Source organism: Diuraphis noxia, unplaced genomic scaffold (assembly GCF_037042655.1).
Source record: "Diuraphis noxia isolate RWA-SAM2 unplaced genomic scaffold, SU_Dnox_SAM2 contig0003, whole genome shotgun sequence".
In the NCBI taxonomy this organism is placed as follows: domain Eukaryota; kingdom Metazoa; phylum Arthropoda; class Insecta; order Hemiptera; family Aphididae; genus Diuraphis; species Diuraphis noxia.
The window spans coordinates 4,341,360-4,360,896 of NW_028301713.1; the positions used below are offsets into that span (position 1 = coordinate 4,341,360).

The 19,537-nt window shown below is 29.1% G+C and overlaps 2 protein-coding genes across 3 annotated transcripts; both read left to right on the forward strand.

Annotated features, from left to right (window-relative positions):
• The first annotated feature begins 7,518 nt into the window (after nt 1-7,518).
• LOC107163180 (regulator of microtubule dynamics protein 1-like) lies at nt 7,519-12,598 on the forward strand. The gene is made up of 7 exons (XM_015510459.2): nt 7,519-7,959; nt 8,404-8,598; nt 9,148-9,405; nt 10,210-10,265; nt 11,363-11,503; nt 11,576-11,690; nt 12,302-12,598. Exons 1-7 carry the CDS (start codon nt 7,855-7,857, stop codon nt 12,347-12,349), a joined length of 918 nt encoding a protein of 305 aa, XP_015365945.1. The 5' UTR covers nt 7,519-7,854; the 3' UTR covers nt 12,350-12,598.
• A 1,804-nt stretch (nt 12,599-14,402) lies between these two features.
• On the forward strand, nt 14,403-19,291 carry LOC107163170 (transmembrane protein 41A-like). Of its 2 annotated transcripts, XM_015510443.2 has the most exons (7): nt 14,403-14,599; nt 15,059-15,248; nt 16,326-16,424; nt 17,308-17,469; nt 18,572-18,748; nt 18,834-18,972; nt 19,110-19,291. In XM_015510443.2, the coding sequence occupies exons 3-7, from the start codon at nt 16,326-16,328 to the stop codon at nt 19,274-19,276; spliced, it is 744 nt and encodes a 247-aa protein (XP_015365929.1). In that variant the 5' UTR covers nt 14,403-14,599; nt 15,059-15,248; the 3' UTR covers nt 19,277-19,291. The 2 variants fall into 2 exon arrangements, with proteins under 2 accessions (XP_015365929.1, XP_015365928.1); XM_015510442.2 differs by lacking the exon at nt 15,059-15,248 and having other exon boundaries at nt 14,404-14,599.
• The last annotated feature ends 246 nt before the right edge of the window (nt 19,292-19,537 follow it).

The following is a 19,537-nucleotide window of genomic DNA, read 5'->3' on the forward strand; positions in this document are numbered from 1 at the left end:
ATAGTAATAACAATAAATTCATGCGGATTAAATATTATGGACCCCCAACTGTGTTAATATTGTGGAATTTAACATCTAGTGCGACCAATCATAAATAACGTTGCCCATATACTAAAATATTTCAATGCTGTTATTAGGTATGATTATTTTCTAGATTTTCACTATAGATACCTAGCTAGTTGATTAAACCACACCGGTAATTAACAGAATAATATTCTCTTACAATAATACGACGCACAGTGGTATCAAATAAGTATGTAGCTGGCAAAAATAGAAATATTATTCATCGAGTTTTCTACAAAATAACTATGTATGTGTGTTAACTACACCCTATAGATTAAGTTAATAACTTTATTATCGACAGTAATAATCATATCTCTTGCCACGAGTCCAATTAACTCACATAAACTGCTGCATTTTATAAAATACGTAGCAACTTTAATATTAAAAACTTATTTATGGAATTTCATTTAATTTAAATTAATTACTATTCGATTGCAATCAAAATTAATGACACTTTAGTTAATATTCAAAGTAATGTTCCACTTATTTAAAATTTTTGTGGTTGAATTGTGTATTAATAAAAATACGCTAGTTTTTAATTTTCAAAAGGGTGGCAAACAATTTTTGGGAGTTCTTGCAGGTTTATGTTTATTTTTTCTTAAAGCCAATTTTTTTATTATTATTATTGAAATCAAAATAAATGGTTACAAATTAGAAAGTTTAAACAAATAGGTACAGCTTTGATTACCTACCTCCTGTAAGCTAAAAGCTTGTATTGGATATAGGGAGTTAAATACATCATTATTTAAATATGCTATTAATAATTTGCCCCATTTTGCCTGAAATTGAAATATTAGTTTTATTCTGTTTAGATAAAAGCAATGATGACAATACGAAAACCATAACAGCAAATCGATATATGTTCAAATTTCTTGGAAATGGAGGATTTATGGTACATACAAGTTCTTGTGAAACTCAAAATACAATGATAATTTATATAAGAAATAGGCTAGGTAATAAATATAATTTGGATATTAAAATTAAAATAGAGGGTTTTGTAGCACATTGCATAAAAATGGAAGGAATCCAATCGTAGTACTGAAAGATTTGTAGTTAAAAATTAAAACTGGTTAAAATTATATTTTAATATTAATGATTTAAACAATATACAAATTGGACTAAGTGGAAAGACACGTAAACTTTGTATGGATTTAAGTGAGTGGTCTAAACGTAGATATATGGAAAACGTAAAAGTAACAACTTCGTTAAAATAATTAATTTATGCCACAAAAAGTGTCTTATATGCTGAGAGCAAACGTGCTGCTAGTGATCTATTGAATCAATCAACCTCTACCTCTCCTGGGCCCGCTTAAAAATTAAGAAAACTTAATTAAGCACACAGAAATCGAAAACTACTATTACTCTTTGTAGTGAAGATGAAGCTTTAGCATATATAATTGATAGTCGTTTTACAAAAAATGCATATCAACAAACTCGAATAGGTGCAAAACAAAGAGGTGCTAATATTATATTACATACAAGTTATAAACGGATAATTGAAGCTAAACGTTGTTATCTAGAAAGGATAAATGTGAGTGAAGTTAGTGCATCAATATACCTTTGCAATAGTTATTAGATCATACCACTAGGCATTTATGTGAAATACTTGATTTTTCTGAGTATATAGTAATACTTATAAAAATTCTGAAAATTGTAAAGTAGACTAAGTACAGTTTATATTTAAATGTAGTTGTGATGGTAGCTCATCTGGCCACAGTGAATATCAACAAGCTTTTTCTGCAAACGAAATTGAAATGGAATCAAATGTTATTAATAATACAAGTGTATTCATGTTTTGTTTAGTCCCTTTGAAATTAATATTACATACAAATGCAAATTAAAAAAAGAATTCACGGTTAAATAAAAAACCTCCATCGACCAGTTCCTGTCGTTCATTCAAATTTTTTTTCGAAAAAGAAAATTATATTTTAAAATATGTAAAAGACGTTGAAAATGAAATTTCTAATTTAAAATACTTAGGAATTAAGATTAATGACGATTTGATACATTTTCGATGAACTATTATGATACTTTGATACTTAGTATGGTAGATGGAAAGATTATTAATGCGTTAACAAATACGTCAAGTGCAACATATTGTAGGTATTTGTAAATGCAATGCCAAAAATATGAATATATTAAACAATATGTATTTATTTGAAATAAATGAAGATAATTTAAGTATGGGTTATAGTATTTACACTTGTGGATATCATTTTTAGAATGAATTTTGCATATCAGTCACAAATTGAATTCTGCAGAAACTACTAAACGGTTGAGTGAAGAGCAAAAAAAGTTAGTTTCGCAAAAGAAAGACGTAATCTAAAAGAAATTTTGTAATGAAATGGGATTAAAAGTAAGTAGAGTAACTCAAGCATTTTCTCGGATCTTCTTATTAAATCATAGAGAATTTCAACTAAAATTTCAAAACTGAGCTTTTGAATGCATTGAATTTAATAGATTCTTCTAGAAAAATAAATAAGAAAAGTGATTCAGAAACAGATTTAGAATAAAAGAACAAGATATTGGTAAATACCTACACATAAATATATTAAATAATAATTAGTAACAATACCTACTATATATGTATATTATTATGTATTTTATGCTATTATATTAAAATTTACCTCCTCTAGTGCAAATAAACAACAAACCAATACCAAACTCCGATATAGCTAAATATCTAGGTCTAATTTTCGATAAACGTCTAACGTGGACTAAACACATTCATGCAACAAAAATTAAATTAAACAAACTACTCTACGCTCTCAGACCCATCCTTGGTAAATTCTCAAAACTATCCCTCCGAACCAAAATTCACATATATAATCTCCTCCTTAAACCAATATGGTTATATGGTATACAGGTCTGGGGGACTGCCAAAAAATCAAACATTCAAAAAATCCAAGTATTCCAATCCGAAATCCTCAGACTTATTATCAATTGTCCTCCTTATATCTCAAATCACACCCTATACACAGATCTCCATATTCCTAAAGTCACTGATACAGCCAAGTTATTTTACTCCAAATTCAGAAACCGCCTCCATAACCACACAAACCCTCATATTAAAAAATTACTATCCATCTCCATCCCTGGAAATCTCCCAAGAAGACTCAAGCGACAATGGCCTCGAGATCTTATATAAGTTTAAGTTGTATAAATGGTATAATAAAGGTAAAATAAATCAATTCCAATTCAATATTATGTTTTATTTACTTATTAGTTTTTATAAGTAATTAAGCCAATTCCAGGAATTTTTGTATTTATATTTTATGAAACAATTATTTTGGCCACCTAGAAAGGTAATCAAGACTACTGTGCAACATTATTGTAGCAGCAAGTCGGTGCAAATTCATAATTATTTGCTTCACAGTAAACATTGTCGTAAGGTAGTAAAGTGAAATTGTTAAAATCTTAATAGATAGACATATTATGTAACCTACATAATTTATAAAAGATTTTATAATTTAAACTTCATTGCGCAACTAATAAGAAAAAATTTGTAAAAAAAAATAAAAGAAAGTGGACATGGAAATGCTCATCCTCTATAAGCTATTTATTATGCTAGGAAATTGAGTTCAGTTTACAATTTATTCGTTGAATCCATCCGTCGTACCATTTTGGGACTGAACAATGACATCATGTCCCTTGGTGCATGCCAGAATAGTACGCTATTGAATAAATTATGGCTTTTCAAAACCACATGCATACCTACATACTCCGCAACAGTTCATCTTTTAAATTCATGTCATTAAAATTACCTACTACATATTTCCAATTAAGCTCTATAGTTCCATCCACATCAGTTGAATTTCATCTTTGCTGCCTTGATAAAACATTAAATCAGGTTCTTTTAACACAAATATCTTTAAAAAATTAATCTGTAAAATATGTTTGTTTATTAAATCCTGAATACAATAGGGAGTGCTAACCACTACATAAATGGGCACAAAATGGGGGAAACGCTAACCAACTACTTTTTATAAGCGCCCGTCAATTTGCACGCCGCACACGTGAACAGCCGAACCAAGGTTCATAGATAGATAGAGGCTTTTCATTTTTGGCTTTGCCTAAATAATTTTTACACGAGGCAACTGCACAACATGAAAAGCCTTTTGATTTTGGAGTTGCCATTAAAACAAACTAATTTAGCTGATAGTTAAGTAATAAGCAAAGTGTTAAACGTAAATCTATTTAGTATTGACATTAACATTAGTGCTATGAAAAACAAACAATTTTGTACGACGACTGATGTCATACTACAATTTCCGTAAGGAAATCACATTGGAACTCGGAAGAGTGTAAGAAACAGTAGGTAGAAAAGATGAAACTGTGAAAGCGTAGAACACGAAAACGTAGTCAACTAAAATATTTAGTCATCTAATTTAAGAGGACGCCACACCCGCATGTGTTGTCTTCGTCTTTCAAGTGCGTAACATGGCAAATTTTATGCTCAGCAGTTCCAATTTAGCTCCGTTAGTTTACAACTTAGAATAAATTGATCTCTTATAAGAATTAAAGGTAACATTATTATCTAGGTTTTCACAGAGGCTTTTTATTATATTTCAATTTTGAAGCAACTTATGAGTATTTTTAAAACTGTGAATTGCTTGAATATCTTAAAATACTCATAACTCGCTTCAAAATTGAAATATAATAAAACGCCTCTGTGAAAACCTAGATAATAATGTTACCTTTAATTCTTATAAGAGATCAATTTACTCTAAGTTGTAAACTAACGGAGCTAAATTGGAACTGCTGAGCATAAAATTTGCCATGTTACGCACTTGAAAGACGAAGACAACACATGCGGGTGTGGCGTCCTCTTAACGTTTTATTTTCACATTTTTTTTTTTTATATTATGTTACATGGTATTAAAAGTATAAAAAGTAAAAAGTAATTTATTTTAATTATATTTCATTTGAATTCATAGGAAAAGTAGTAAATACCCACATTTTTATTTATATTAAAATCTATTTTAAAGTAATCCGGCGATTTGACCTATCGAACTGTAAATAATTATGATTCATTATCATTTGTACCGGTCGTACTTGTATATTTTAGCACAGAATATTCTACAGTACATTTGTACGTATATTTTTGAATCGCGAACAAAATAAATTTTAATTTTTGAAATTTTTCATGTGTATAGAGCATATTATAATAAAATTTATAACGCTTATTTTAAGATTTTTAAGGTCACATTAAAACGCATATTTCAGTTATTTGTAGTGATAAAAAATCCTAGGCCTAGTCCTGCTTTTTATATTTAATAAGTACCTTCCAATATTGTGGCCATGATTTTATTTGTACGTCTTGCTCGTACCTATTGTTTCAAATTTCCTAAGATTTTTTAATAGTTATGAAGCAATAAAATACCAAATATATTGTCCGCAGGGCGCAGGTCACAACGTCAAAGATGAAAATATTTTATATCGCTAAACGTTTGAAACGTTTGATAACGGGAAAATTAAAACTGTCAAATACAATCATTTACTACGCTTACATGAACATGATACGAGTTGACCGTTCCCGATTTTATTATGAGTCGAACTAAATTTCCTGACCTGTTTACATGACGTGAGTCTTAAATATTAAATCGGTATGTTATAACATTCATTATTCCGAAAAATACTTTATCACTTATCAATATAAAAGTTATTGGTTTAGAGTGTTTACATGTTTTCAAAAAACAGCAGACTTTATTTATTAAACCGATTTAATTTGGTTTAATTCGAGCGTCCTTAAAACAAAAACGGTTTATGTTATTAAGATCGCTTTAAAGCGTTTACCTGATGCTCGATTAGACCGCTTTAGTCTTTAAACCGACTTTAATTGTGCACATAAACGTAGTAACAGACTAGTGTATAAGTGGATACAATAATTAACACGATTATTACTACGGTTTAAGACTTAGATCATATGATCTAAGGTTTAAGATAATATTTTAAAATAGATTTGAATCACGGTTGTCGATAATGTAATGCATATACCATGGTCACTATGCTACTACAGAATTATATGCTACCTCCACGATGTAGATAAAACGGTGTAGTCACTCGAGCTCAAATGTGAGTCCATATCTGACGGCACTTTGGTTTGCGCGCCTTCCGCCAGGTAGCGCTAAAAAGGCCGATCAACAACCGGCTGCTATAGAGAAGGCCGTATTATAATGCCGTTTTGCGTATTATCCACGGTAAAGTTTTAAAATTTCAGACTTCAGTATTCAATATTCATTCAAATTTATAATAAATATAATCAAATATGCACTTTATAATATTATAATTTATAATACTATTTAATACTATTGACGTAAAAATAATAACTAAAGTAAAGAATGGAATGATTCTCTATTCCTCTCTCGAGTCACGACCACTTACTGGAAGAACAATATGCATTGGTAAATAAATGCATTACTTTGTTACCTAATTAGTTACCTTTTTCTTTGTTATTTTTTCCTTAAAAATAACTTAATAAATCTAACAATGTTAATATCCTGCAAGATAAATAATTTTAAAACGTTCATGTTTATACCAGAATACCTGTATTAGTTGATATGTAGCTTTTTATATATTTATTTTGTTTTTGTTATTATTTTTATTTTTTTTTTTTTTACTTATATGTATTGTATAGTTTTCTTTTGTCTTAAAAAAAATGTTATATAAAGATCAGTAGAATAATAAAAAAATTTGTGGACGCAGGCTTCCTCTCGGTGGTCAACGTGTTAAGTTTCGTTAGAGGTATGTTACAGTACATAATTAAGTATACAAAATATTATTATTATTTAAAACAAAACAATAACTATCGGGTAAGTGTTACTTGTGGTGGATGGAACATGGCTGGTACATTCTTCCCTGCTGATTTTAATATTTTAGTACTACTTAAGTAACCAGACTTGCATGCGGGAACAAAACATTTGTTGGGCATATTAGCACAATATGAAAAATGTTTAAAAATAATAAGTTTTACTAGTTTTAGGTAGGTGTGGGTTATATTTCTACTATAGGTAGTGGTGGTACTATATAATAATAAAATATAAATAAACAATGTTCATCAATTTGTTAATAATATGTATATTATTCAAAACAAATATACTTAAATAGACAATATTGCTTATAAAATATTTTCAAATCGGCCTTCTTAGCTCTTCCTGGTGGACAATTCTGTAACTAAACTGCCGTAAAAATGGTACTCATTTATTTCTCATACGTATCATTGATAGTAACTACACCGTTTTATCACAGTCTGTGGTTTTATCTACATCGTGGCTACCACCTACCAAGGAGGCAAGGGCCCACGGATAATAGATATATCTATTATCCGTGGCAAGGGCCAACATTGCCATTATGTATTTTTGTGAACAAACTGTTATCAGTTTATCACGTATTGTCTCCGCAGTTCATTGAACCGTGATTATAGTATAATCACAAATTTCATATAATCTATGGTATATATTATGTAGTATGTACTCAGTCACGACTACTCACTGTCTACTCACTAGTCACTACTCAATTCATTACCCTGACAAAATAATTATTATTTAATATGTTATTTATTTTGTCATGTTCATTACGTCTTGACTCTTGACCAACTCAAAAGTTGCTTATTCAGAACTTTAATAATTATTAATTACTATTTATTTTAATATGCTGAGTATTTCCTGCTTATAAGTTGTATTGTATACAAATACTCACTCGTTAACTCTACGGTATTTGCTGCCGGCGGCCAAGGATATTATTAAACCGCATATTCGCAGCGACTCGGACTTTTCCGTTTAATCGTCAGAAATGTTCCGAAACCGGGTTAAACAGATCAGTTGGTTCGTTTTCGAATCGTTTACAAGGACCTCTGGATACCGGCAAGCCCGCCGTGCTGTCAAGTCATCGTCAAACGTGAGTTTCGCCGCTAAAATATCTAATCGCTTTACTTTGTAGTTTGGCTTGGAATGTACCAATTATAGAATTATATATTATTATTATATTATTATAGCATCCCGCTGTCCCGACGAAGTGACGACAAATTGTCCCGGAATCAAACTTCATTATGTTTACATTTTTTTGTTTTGCTAAACATTTCTGGTAGAAAATCAATATTGTTTTGATAAATAATTAATGAATCAGGCCGTTATTTGTGCTAATTTGTAGTGTTGAGTTAATTTATAAAAAAATTACCTAAAAATTTACGTTGTAGTGTGCTGAGCATTGACCGTTGATATTATTGCTACGAATAAGTATTGTCTATTGTGTTAAAACTGGTTGACTGAGGAGGAGTGACACAGATGATGATTTTTAGCCTAAAATTTATCTGACTTCTAAAACTGTTCATTGTCTTTGCAGATCCAACTTCCAGTGACGTTTAGCCTAGCCATTCCTTTCTTTGGCAACAAAAATACAAGCTTGACCAAAGTCAACGAACGCGATTTGGTCATTGATGACAAAAAATTAGTTTTACAACAAAAACTTGTTGAAGCCGATCAGCTCTTTCTAGCAAATAAGTATGAAGACGTAGTACGTTTACTTGGAGAATACAAGGTAATTATGTTTGATTTTATTATTTTTATTGCTATTTAATGATCAAAATTCATAAAAAATATGATTTGTTATGTATATTATTATGTATGTTAGTGCAAATGAAAACTTGTGTGCAGTTTTATTTTTTTTAAATTAATACTAGGTACTGGGCACTGATTTTAAGAAGTGGTAGATATTGAAATTTCAAATTTTTTGATTTTTTGAAGTTGTAAATTCTAATGGGTACTTATTTGAGATGTGTTAAGATTTATTGAATTAATTACATACAGCATATAAATATTGTATTTTTCATTTATAAAAATTAAGTTTAAATCAACTAATTCGGTCTTTATTCTTAATTCAAAATAATTTATTTTTTTTAATAATTTTTAAAGTATTTATCAGTGAGCAACATTTAAATAGTTGATAATTTATAACATAATCTGTTAACATCTAGTTATACATTTTTGTATTATATATTATATATATGAATATAATAAAAAAATGAAAGGTTAATATTTTTATATTTGTTAACCTAATAGTTATGATTGTTTATATTATTTATTCCAGGACAATAATGACGTACAAGTACTATGGCGTTTGAGCAAAGCTGAATACAATATGAGTTTAGATGAAAACATTAGCAAAGAGAAAAAAAAATCTTTGATATCATCAGCACATGAGTCAATCATTAAAGCATTAAGCATTGATTCAAATATATCTGAAGTTCACAAATGGGCTGCTGTGTTAATTGATGCTTACAGTAATATCAATTTCGGAATCAAAGAACAATTGCTTAAATTGGAAACTGTTAAATTTCATTTGCAAGTATGTGAAGTGTGACATTTACTTTATTGACATTAAGGGGATACTTACTCCTAAATGTTTTGTTTATGTCTTAGAAATGTAGAATATGCGCTTATTCAATACAACCGATTTCATGTTGTTAGTTTTTAATATTTAGAGTGATTGACCTATTACCAAACTTACAAAAAACTTATCACCGTGCTGTATCCAAGAGGTGGGCTATTGGGCATAAGTTCCCCCCCCCCTGAAATCTCAGGTGAGGTATTTTTTTAGTAATGGGTAATTGATTAATATCATACTAATAATATTGACAGGTGAGCTTAGATTTATAATTGTAACTATTTACATTAATATGATAAATGCATAATACATCAAATAGTATGTGTATATATATATTCATAATTGTTTTTAAATTATTTCCTATTTTCCTAAAGAGTTAAGTATGAATGTTTAAACCCCGCCCCCCTGAAAACAAATCTTGGGTACGGGACTAACTTATTATAATATTATCTGTTATGCTTTGTTTTTTTTTTTTTTGCAATATTTTAATTTTTAAGCAAGATAAGTTCGATGTATTTGTACATTTTATGGTTTACTATTTAACATACTCATAACTTGCTTAAAAATTAAAATATAAGAAAACTGATGAGAGATAAGATATATCTTACATTCAAATTTGATTATAGGTCAATTCATTCTTAATATCAAAGCAACATCACAAAATCAAGTCTACTTTACATAAATTTATTATGTTGTACATTTACTAGGCATAGTGACCTTTTAACATTTGTATCACTTAATTAATTTCTTATTATCATTTTCTAGATGGCATTGGAACTGAACCCAAAAGATCCATTTATACGATACATGATTGGTTATTGGTAAGGTTTTCAATTTTCATAGTACATTATGGTTAGACACGACTCAAGTATTTAAGAGGACACCTCACCAGCATGTATTGGTTCTGTTTTACAGATGTAGAACAAAGCAAAAACTGTACTTGCAAGGGACAACTGTTCTCCCTCAGTATTTATGCTAGAATTATTAGAATTCCACAACAGATAGGTAAGAACTTTATCTGTATCATTGCGTCATTATTTTTTTAACTTACATATAATTAAAGTTATTAGCTTAAGAAAAAAAAAAATTTTTTATTTAATTATTAAAAATTGTTGTTTATACCATCAAAAAAATAACTACGCTATGACAGAAAAAAGTCCTTACCTATACGTTGTGGAATTCTGATAATTCTACTATAAATACTGAAGGAGAACAGTTTCCAGCTCAAGTATACTTTTTACTTTGTTCTGCGTTTGTAGGACGGAGATAATGTAGCGGATGTGGCATCCTCTTAAACACATCAAAGTAAACATAAGTTTTATCCCGTTTTACATGTAACTACAGTCGCTGCTAGATAAATTGAGCAGGCAATGACATCATGATGACAAACAACCAGGGTTTCTTGTACTTGGATTTCAGGCAAGACATTTATACATTTATAATAAACAAATTGATGAGCGACTGAGGCACTCTACGAGGTCGACGCGCACCACTACTATAGTTTGGGTTTACACCTAACAAAAAGCGTCGCCGCCACCTACTTAGTTTATCTGGCATCGACTTTATTATATAAAATTTTTCAAATTCTGTCCTAAGCATGAGCATATTGCTAATCCATTGATCCTCGCTTGAATATAACTATATTTGATTGTATTTATTTATTAATCAAGTTTCTAGAACTTAAAGTTGTGGGATATATTCATTATCCTGATGTAATATAATATATATTTTTTATATTTGTACGCATTTTAATGTATAACAGAGGTAGAAAAAATACATAATTCCATTTTTAAAAATATGTTACATTGATCAGCTCGTTGATCAGTTAAAATTAAACTTTGATTGGGTATTATTATTTTATTTTTACATATTGAATACTGAATTTATTAGTGTAACACTTTAACTATATAATTTTAAGGAATTACAATCTTGCTGATTTATCTTGGTTTCGGAGAAAGCTTGGATCAATCATATTTGGAACTGAAATTCCCGAGTCGACATATGAAGAAGCATTAGAATGTTTTAGAGAAGCTGAATCAATTCAACCTAAGTTTTACTGGTACAGTCTACTTGATGTGTTAATCTTAATTTATCTTTTTGTGAATTGTTAATTATTATATTTATTTTACAGCAAAAATCTTCTTATGTTGGGAAAAACATTTTTGAAAATGGACAACAAGTTTAGTGCTGAATATTATCTGAAATTAGTCACTCAATATCCTGTTAAAACTGTTGAGGACCATCAGGTAACTATCAGATTTTAATTTGAATTCATTGCTTGGCAGATTCATTACAACTCATTTTTTTCTGAGTTGGTTATCTACTTTATTTATATATTTTTTGATCGTGGAGACCTTAATAAACATATTATTTTGTGAATGGTTACTTATACTTCTATATTGATATCTTTATTTAAGTATCTGAATTATTTATTTTTTTTCAATTTTGTTGCTTCAGTAATTTTGTACACAATCTAAATAGGTTTAGTACTTTATTATAATTGTAAGTGAACTATATTTTTAACTGAGTTTTATTCCATTAATGTTAATACTTTTTAGAAATCATCATGTTACCCTATAGGCATTTTTATTAAACTTATAATATTCTTTTTTAGTTTTATTATATATTAACTTTTTACTAAACTTATGTAACAATTGTATATATCTTATGTAAATGATCTTTTCTAAAATAGGATTTAATACTCACCTATGTCCTAGTTATGAAATATAATTGATAAAGAAAAAAATTATAAGAGTATTAGAGGCAAAATTATTTTTTGTTTCTATTATTTTTATTGATAAGAATGCAATTATTATTATGTGTAATATTTCATTATTTGACCATATATACTTTTTAGGCCAAAATTGAAGCAGAAAAAATTCTTAAATCATCATTTGGGCTATAGTCAAATCACTACAATTTCATGACACAGCTGGATTATTATTATCACCATCATTTTAAAATGCTAACGTATGTGTATGTTTAATGTACTTACTACCATATTTTTACCCTAACTTAGCATTTTAGTGTAGATATCTATAATTCCAGAGTTTTTATTTTCCAATGATCTGTACCCAGAACCTTTAAATTATAGCTTCAAACTCGAGTTAAAAGCCTTCCAATATATTAAAAAAAATTTTTAATTGCACATAAACTTTGACCTATAAGTAATTTGTTATTTGATTTATTAAAAAAAGTTGTTTTCGAGTAAATCATTATTAATGATTTATCTCAAATGTCAAAATATCTGATTTTGTATTATATAACTTAGTTTATGATACTTATCTTTTTTTAAATTAGCTAAAGCTTAAAGTTACCTTTTTTACTGCCACTAGTCCTATACTTAATGTATTATACAAATCATAAGATATATTATAGGTAAGTAAAAACATAATAATTGAGGAGTCAAAATTACGCTGTTAATTACAACACCTATTTATGATTTATATTTTTAGAACAGTGTATTCTTTGTTTAAGCAAAATTATCTTTTTTATGTTACTATTTATTTATGATTTGTTACAGTCAATATTATACTAGTATTTGTTTGTTGTTCCTTTTAAGTGCTGTGTTTTACATTAGTGTTGTATTTTTTACTTTTGTTATTAAAATAAATTATTATCACGTACACAATCTATATTAATCATGTTTGTGTTCAAAATCTGTAATTGATATACATTATATTTGTAATATTTTAATTTATTACCTGTTTGCGCCTAAGTAATCAACTCATTGTTGTCCATTTTCTGCGTGACAGCAACTATTTTCTAGCCGACCTCCATCCTCATCTATACACCTCTCGTTACTTAAGTGTGATTTATTATAATTATTATGTTTATTTATTCTCTTTGTGTTTGTATTCAATGTGATGAGTTATCTGTCGGCCTGTTGCCTCATATTAACCTCGTATACTTATCTATCTTAACAATTGTATTATTTACGTTCAGCGAACAATGCCCTATCATTATTAATATCATTGGTGTCGTCCTGTCTACCAGCAGCATTTTTCCCCTGTTTTATTTCCGTTACTTTTTAGTCCACTATTGAAGCTAACACTTAGTGTATCACTAATAATAGTATATTTATAATTGATCATTGAACTTAATATTATTGATATTTATTTTTTTTAACTGAACAAAAATCAAAATACTGTTTTGCATTTACCTAGGTTTTTTTTTTCTTTCTGTAGGCACCTACATCATAGCGCATTTAATTCAACTAATATCTATTGAATACAGCTATATTACTTATATTACTCAGTATTGCTTATGAAGTAGCAAAATATTTCCATACACATCTCGTTTAAACTCCCCCCCCCCCTAAAAAAAGTATCTAATTATGTGCTTTGAGGGAGAGCAAGATATAAGCATTTGCACATGTCTTATAGCAAAATCGTCCCAATTGTTGGATCGGACGGCTAGTTGTTGACAAAGTAACATAACTATAGGTAAAATATTTTTAATTTTGTGGAAACATGATATTGTGTAAACACTAGAAAACTATTGTCATGACTCATGGTAATAATTTATAAATTGTATTTATTCTTTAGTTCAAATAAATACAGATGCTGACTCTATAGTAATTCTAAATTTCTAAAAATAAAACGACTGCCCTAAAGCTTATCCATGATTTTTTTTAAATATAAAAAAAGGTGATGTCTATTTAACATTTTTGAAACCACTTTTTTTGTACTTTTGACATGTTAAAATGTAGAGCCCCCCCCCCCTTTCATAATTCCTAGGTAGGCCCCTGTCAGACAAAATGGTTTTAAATATTATATAATTATTCATTATTGTGTACAACTGTACAAGGCGAAGTCGCCCGAGCACGTGCGTCGTGCAATTTGCCAGCGTGGAGCGGGCAGCGATGCGAACCGTTCCGTATCGGACTCCGTTGCTCATGAATACAACATGAATCTTTAATCGTGGACCGGAGCGAGAGCGATAAGAAAATTTGATAAGACCGAAATTATAATAATATAGTCGGCAATTCAGCATCGTCGGCTCTCCGTTCAAAATTAAATCGTTTTCGAGAATGAAGTAAATGTTTGTTACTCGAAATTCGAATCGAAACAAATAAAGGACGAGCAACGATTGAATAAGAGACTGATCAGTGATCAGTCCGATATCTGATTTGTCGGACGATCACAGCGAATGGGTAAGTTGTGTGTAATAATCAGTCCTGTAAAGTATTTGAGTAAAAGTATTCAAATACTTTTTTAAGTATTGAATAACTTTTTAAATACTTTCAGCATGAAGTTTTTTAAGCATTATTGTATTAAGTACTTGTTTGTATTGACTATTGAATACTTTGGTTTTTTATTTCGAACATTTTATTTTTTCATTAAACTCAATACTCCGCTGCCAAGCAGTGCTTCAGTGGAGCGGGTATTTAGTGTGGGTGGAGCAACCATGACCTAAAAGAGAAGCAATATGACCAATGAACATTTTGATAACATTATGTTCTTAAAATATAACAAACATTTATTCAATAAATAAAAATTATTACAAACTTACTATGTGTCTATATTACGATAAATAATTAGAAACCTACTTTAAAAACCAAAAGTATTTGAGTAGTATTTGAAATACTTTACAATTAAAGTATTCTTTACAGGACTGGTAATAATATTATAACTAAGCGGTCTAATTTATTATTACACAAGAATCATCATCAACCAACCTACATCGATGAATAGAGTTCTAGGAGAACATAATACACACAACTTGATTCATAGCTTCTTCAAATCCATCGGAATCGACTCAAAAATTGTATATTAAGATAAACCCGTTCAACTTATAAAAATGTAAATATTCGATTCTGTAACACTACTTACCTCGTAACCATGTAATCACCAACTACAATTAGTGGTGGGCATATTCGGATTTGTCAAATCCAGATTTAATAATTTTAATTTGATTTCACAGATTATCCAGAGTATCTGGATTATTCAACTCGATATTGCTGTTCAATGACTCATTTTTATATACTAATAATATTTTAATTCTATAAAATAATTTTCGGTTTACCGAATTTCGAACACATTTCAAGTACCAGTGGTAACATAAAACTAAAGTATTAATTTTCTGTTAAATTTTCATTATAAAAAAATAATTTATTATACTATACATTAAAAATAATTGTATTAGTCTCATTATAAGCAAATCCATATAAGAATTTAAATCAAATCGATATTCAGATAATTGGATTTCATGTCCATACCTAATCAGAACTTCACTATCCATCAATAATAATTAAAATTCAATCATAGGTTCAGTGGCATAACTATGGGGTAGGGAGAGGTAGCGATCGTGACCCTAAACATTTTTATGGGGTCGCAAGAGTATCATTTTGCTACCCCAAAATTATTTATATAATTTAATAAAAAAAATCCGCGTCAGTGTGTATTTACTATTTATTTATCTTTAAATAGTTATCAAGAAAAAAATATGTTATTTGTGAATTTTCGTGTTATAAAACTGTAAGTATTATGATTATTTTTAAATAATTTAGGAGGAAGTTATATGCGTATAAGTGTTATATAAAAGTGTTCGCTACCCCAAACATTTGCTGCTAGTTACGCCACTGCATAGGCTAATGACCTAGCTGTCTAAGCCTTTATTATAAGTAAAAAATAAAAATATATATTATAATCTTTATAGAACAATAATAGTTGCATTTTAAATAAACTTAATAAACACTGAGATTACAATGATCACTTAGTCGACGTTGACAGTAGAATAGGTGCTGTAAATAATCTCATACTCACTGATGCCAAACGGATATTTGTTTCATCACATTATTTATAAACACTTATCCTGCTCTTTCGTCGAAGGTTCACACTATATTTATATAATTGAGTATTAAATTTTTTTTTCCACAGATGGCTTTCTTGCGGGTACTTCTGGTGGTCCCGCTGTTTTTTGCTTCTATTCTCGGATTGTACTTTCTCGTCCAAAATGCTCCACCCACCGATAATCAGGTAAGATTGCCATTTATCAACTCAAATGAATTAAAACTTGGAATATTATTTTCCTATCCATATGCATGTGGGTGGCTGAATTGGTCTTCTTTCGTAATATTTTCTTACAGAAATACAAACCTTGAATATGATTAAATATAAATAAAATGATAAATATTACCAGGGCCTGGATTTTATAGCATTTGCTAATTGTTGTAGAATGCAGATATAAATAGCAGGTTAAGCTATAAATTTGTTGTATGCACCATGGACTAAATATAAAACATATTATAATGTTATTTTTTTTTAATATTTGAAGTATTTTAGACTTTTAATGCTATTTTTCAAATGTTGGTACTATTTATTGCTAATTTCCATAAAATAACAATTTATTTTGTATTTCCATGAATCTAGTTTACATTATGAAAAATATAAAAAGTATGTTACCTATTTATTTTAATCCATAGAAAAAATATGAATATCCAAATTTTGAATAAAAATATTTTATAGTAGTCTAGCAAATTGGCTTATCGGATAATAAATAATTGCGACTCGTATGTATTTTTTTTGAATTGTGAATAAAATAAATTTTCACTGCAGCATTGCCGCATATATTTAGAGCATATTACAGTACTTGTTTTAAGATTTCTTATATGTTATATTATAGCGCATATTTCAGTTATTTTCAATACTAAATCCGAGTCCTGAATATTATGGTAAATCCCAACTTGAGTACTTGAGTGACTAATTAACTATGTTTAATATAGTAGACAAATACCCATTCATTGACCTAGAACTAAGAATTATTGTGTCAACAGACCTGAATATGGACTTTGGTTCCACTTGACTACTGTATGTTACATTTTATATTAATTTTTGTCACAATGATTTTCTGTTCATCTAGTGCCGCATCAAAATGGCGATTCCCAAGAGCATGGCTGAATTAATGGAACTCAACTCGTGTTTAAGAAATCATTACAATAACAACTACCTATATATGCTTACATTGTTCAGTACTGTTTACATTATTAAACAGGCCTTTTGCATACCAGGCTCTGTCATACTGGTAAGTGTGCATTGATTGTGGTGGTGATACAAGATTGTACCCACTGTCTAAGAGTACTCAATCAACATTCAACAGTGGTCTGAAACTAAATGTTAACATGACAAAAACATTGTTTTAATTTTACTAAAATGTTTACCTAGAATATATTGTTTAAATTATACAACTATAAAAAAAAATATGCTTAAGTAAGTAACAAAATATTTTATGAACTTTGGAACATTTACATTATTATTCCTTTAATAATGCCATTATTACTTAGGCCACATTTTTATAATTTAAATTGTTGACTAAGTAGGTTTAGCAGCCATGGTTGATATTAGTGCGGAGCATTTTTTTGACCGATCCAGATTACAACTTACAATATTATTCAATTTGAATTTCAGATCAATCCGAAATTTCTAATTTTGGATCCAATCCGTCGATCCGTAATTTCAGATTTCGGATCCAATCTTGCTCATTGTTAATCAGCTATTTTTTCATTATTGTCAACATAAATAATACAAATATACGATCTCAGATCTATAACAATCAACTCAATGTTATGAGAACGCTTTTAGAAAATATACCCGGGTTAATTTTATTAATAATCGTTTTCAAAACATATTATAATCCAGATTAAATGCATTGTAAATTTTGTTTCAATCAAAATATAGATTGATCCAGATTTGATACTCAACACTAGTTGATATCTTATAATATATAAAATGTATGAACAATTCTGAATATAGGAGCTTAGTAAATGTATTAAATCTTGGTTTTCGCATACTTAATTTCATTAGAAATATAATGAACAGTAAAAATATCGATAAAATTTGTGCTGCAAAAGTGCAAACATTTTTTTTCACCTAGAAGTTGAGAACTTCTATAACATAAATGAATAAAAATTATCTAAAATTAAATAAAAACTTGAATATAAGTTTTAACGAATAATTAAATAGGATATAGAATACAAATAAATTAAAAATTATAATTTTTTGAAAAAAAATATGTATGTGTTTACTTAGTAAAGGATTTTGTGGCCACAATCTTTTAAAATTTTTTGTTAAAATCAAACATTGTCTAATTTCGGAGCACTGCAGTGTCTTATCCCATCATTTTTCAGAACTTGATTGCGGGTTCATTGTTTGGTTCTGGTCTTGGAATGCTACTGGTGTGCACGCTATCCAGTATCGGTGTGTCTGCATGTTACCTCCTGTCTAAAGTGTGTGGCGTTGAGGCGTTTCTAATGAATTACTTCCCTGGTACGCTGACCTCATCGAAAACTACTGTGGGAAATTTGGTAAGCAAAACACCATATATTTTTTAAACATAGTATGATTTAAATTGTGATGACTATAACGTTCTTAATGGTGCAATTGTTTCAGGTGAAAAATAACAAACACCAACTTTGGTACTTGCTACTAATCTTGCGCATCATTCCAATTACTCCAAATTGGCTTTTGAACCTGCTTGCGCCGGTGTTCAGTATTCCTCTTTGGACTTTTATTTACACAACGTTTTTCGGTATGTCTGGTGGATACTAAATAGTTTTTTATAGTACTAATTTTAAATTGTAGTAATGTGTTAATATTTAATCCAAATATTAAAAATATTTCTAATTTCAAATTATTTAAATGTTATCAAACTATTTTTTTTTTCAGGACTAATGCCCTATAATTACATATGCTGCCAGAGCGGCGAAACATTGTCGAGTATCAATTCATTAGAAGAAATATTTACGTTGAAAACAACACTGCAGTTAACGTCCATCGCTGTGGTTATGGTTGTTGTTAAGATTGCCTCAAAGTTCTGTAAAATAAACACCTAATTTTTATTTATTGAATTCACTGATCTGTAGTTTTTGGTACGTTCATTCAAGGACAATAGTTGGTATTCAAAAACTTTATGTACATAATATCCAGTTGTTGGTAGCATCTTATGACCAATCTGGATCCTTAATCATCTACGTCATTGGTTTCAACACATGAGCCGGAGCCCACTAGCAAAAATGTGGTACTGGGCCATGGACCCTAGTCGATGCCAAGGGTCAGAAAATAGGGCTCTTAAAATATGGCACTAAATAACTTTT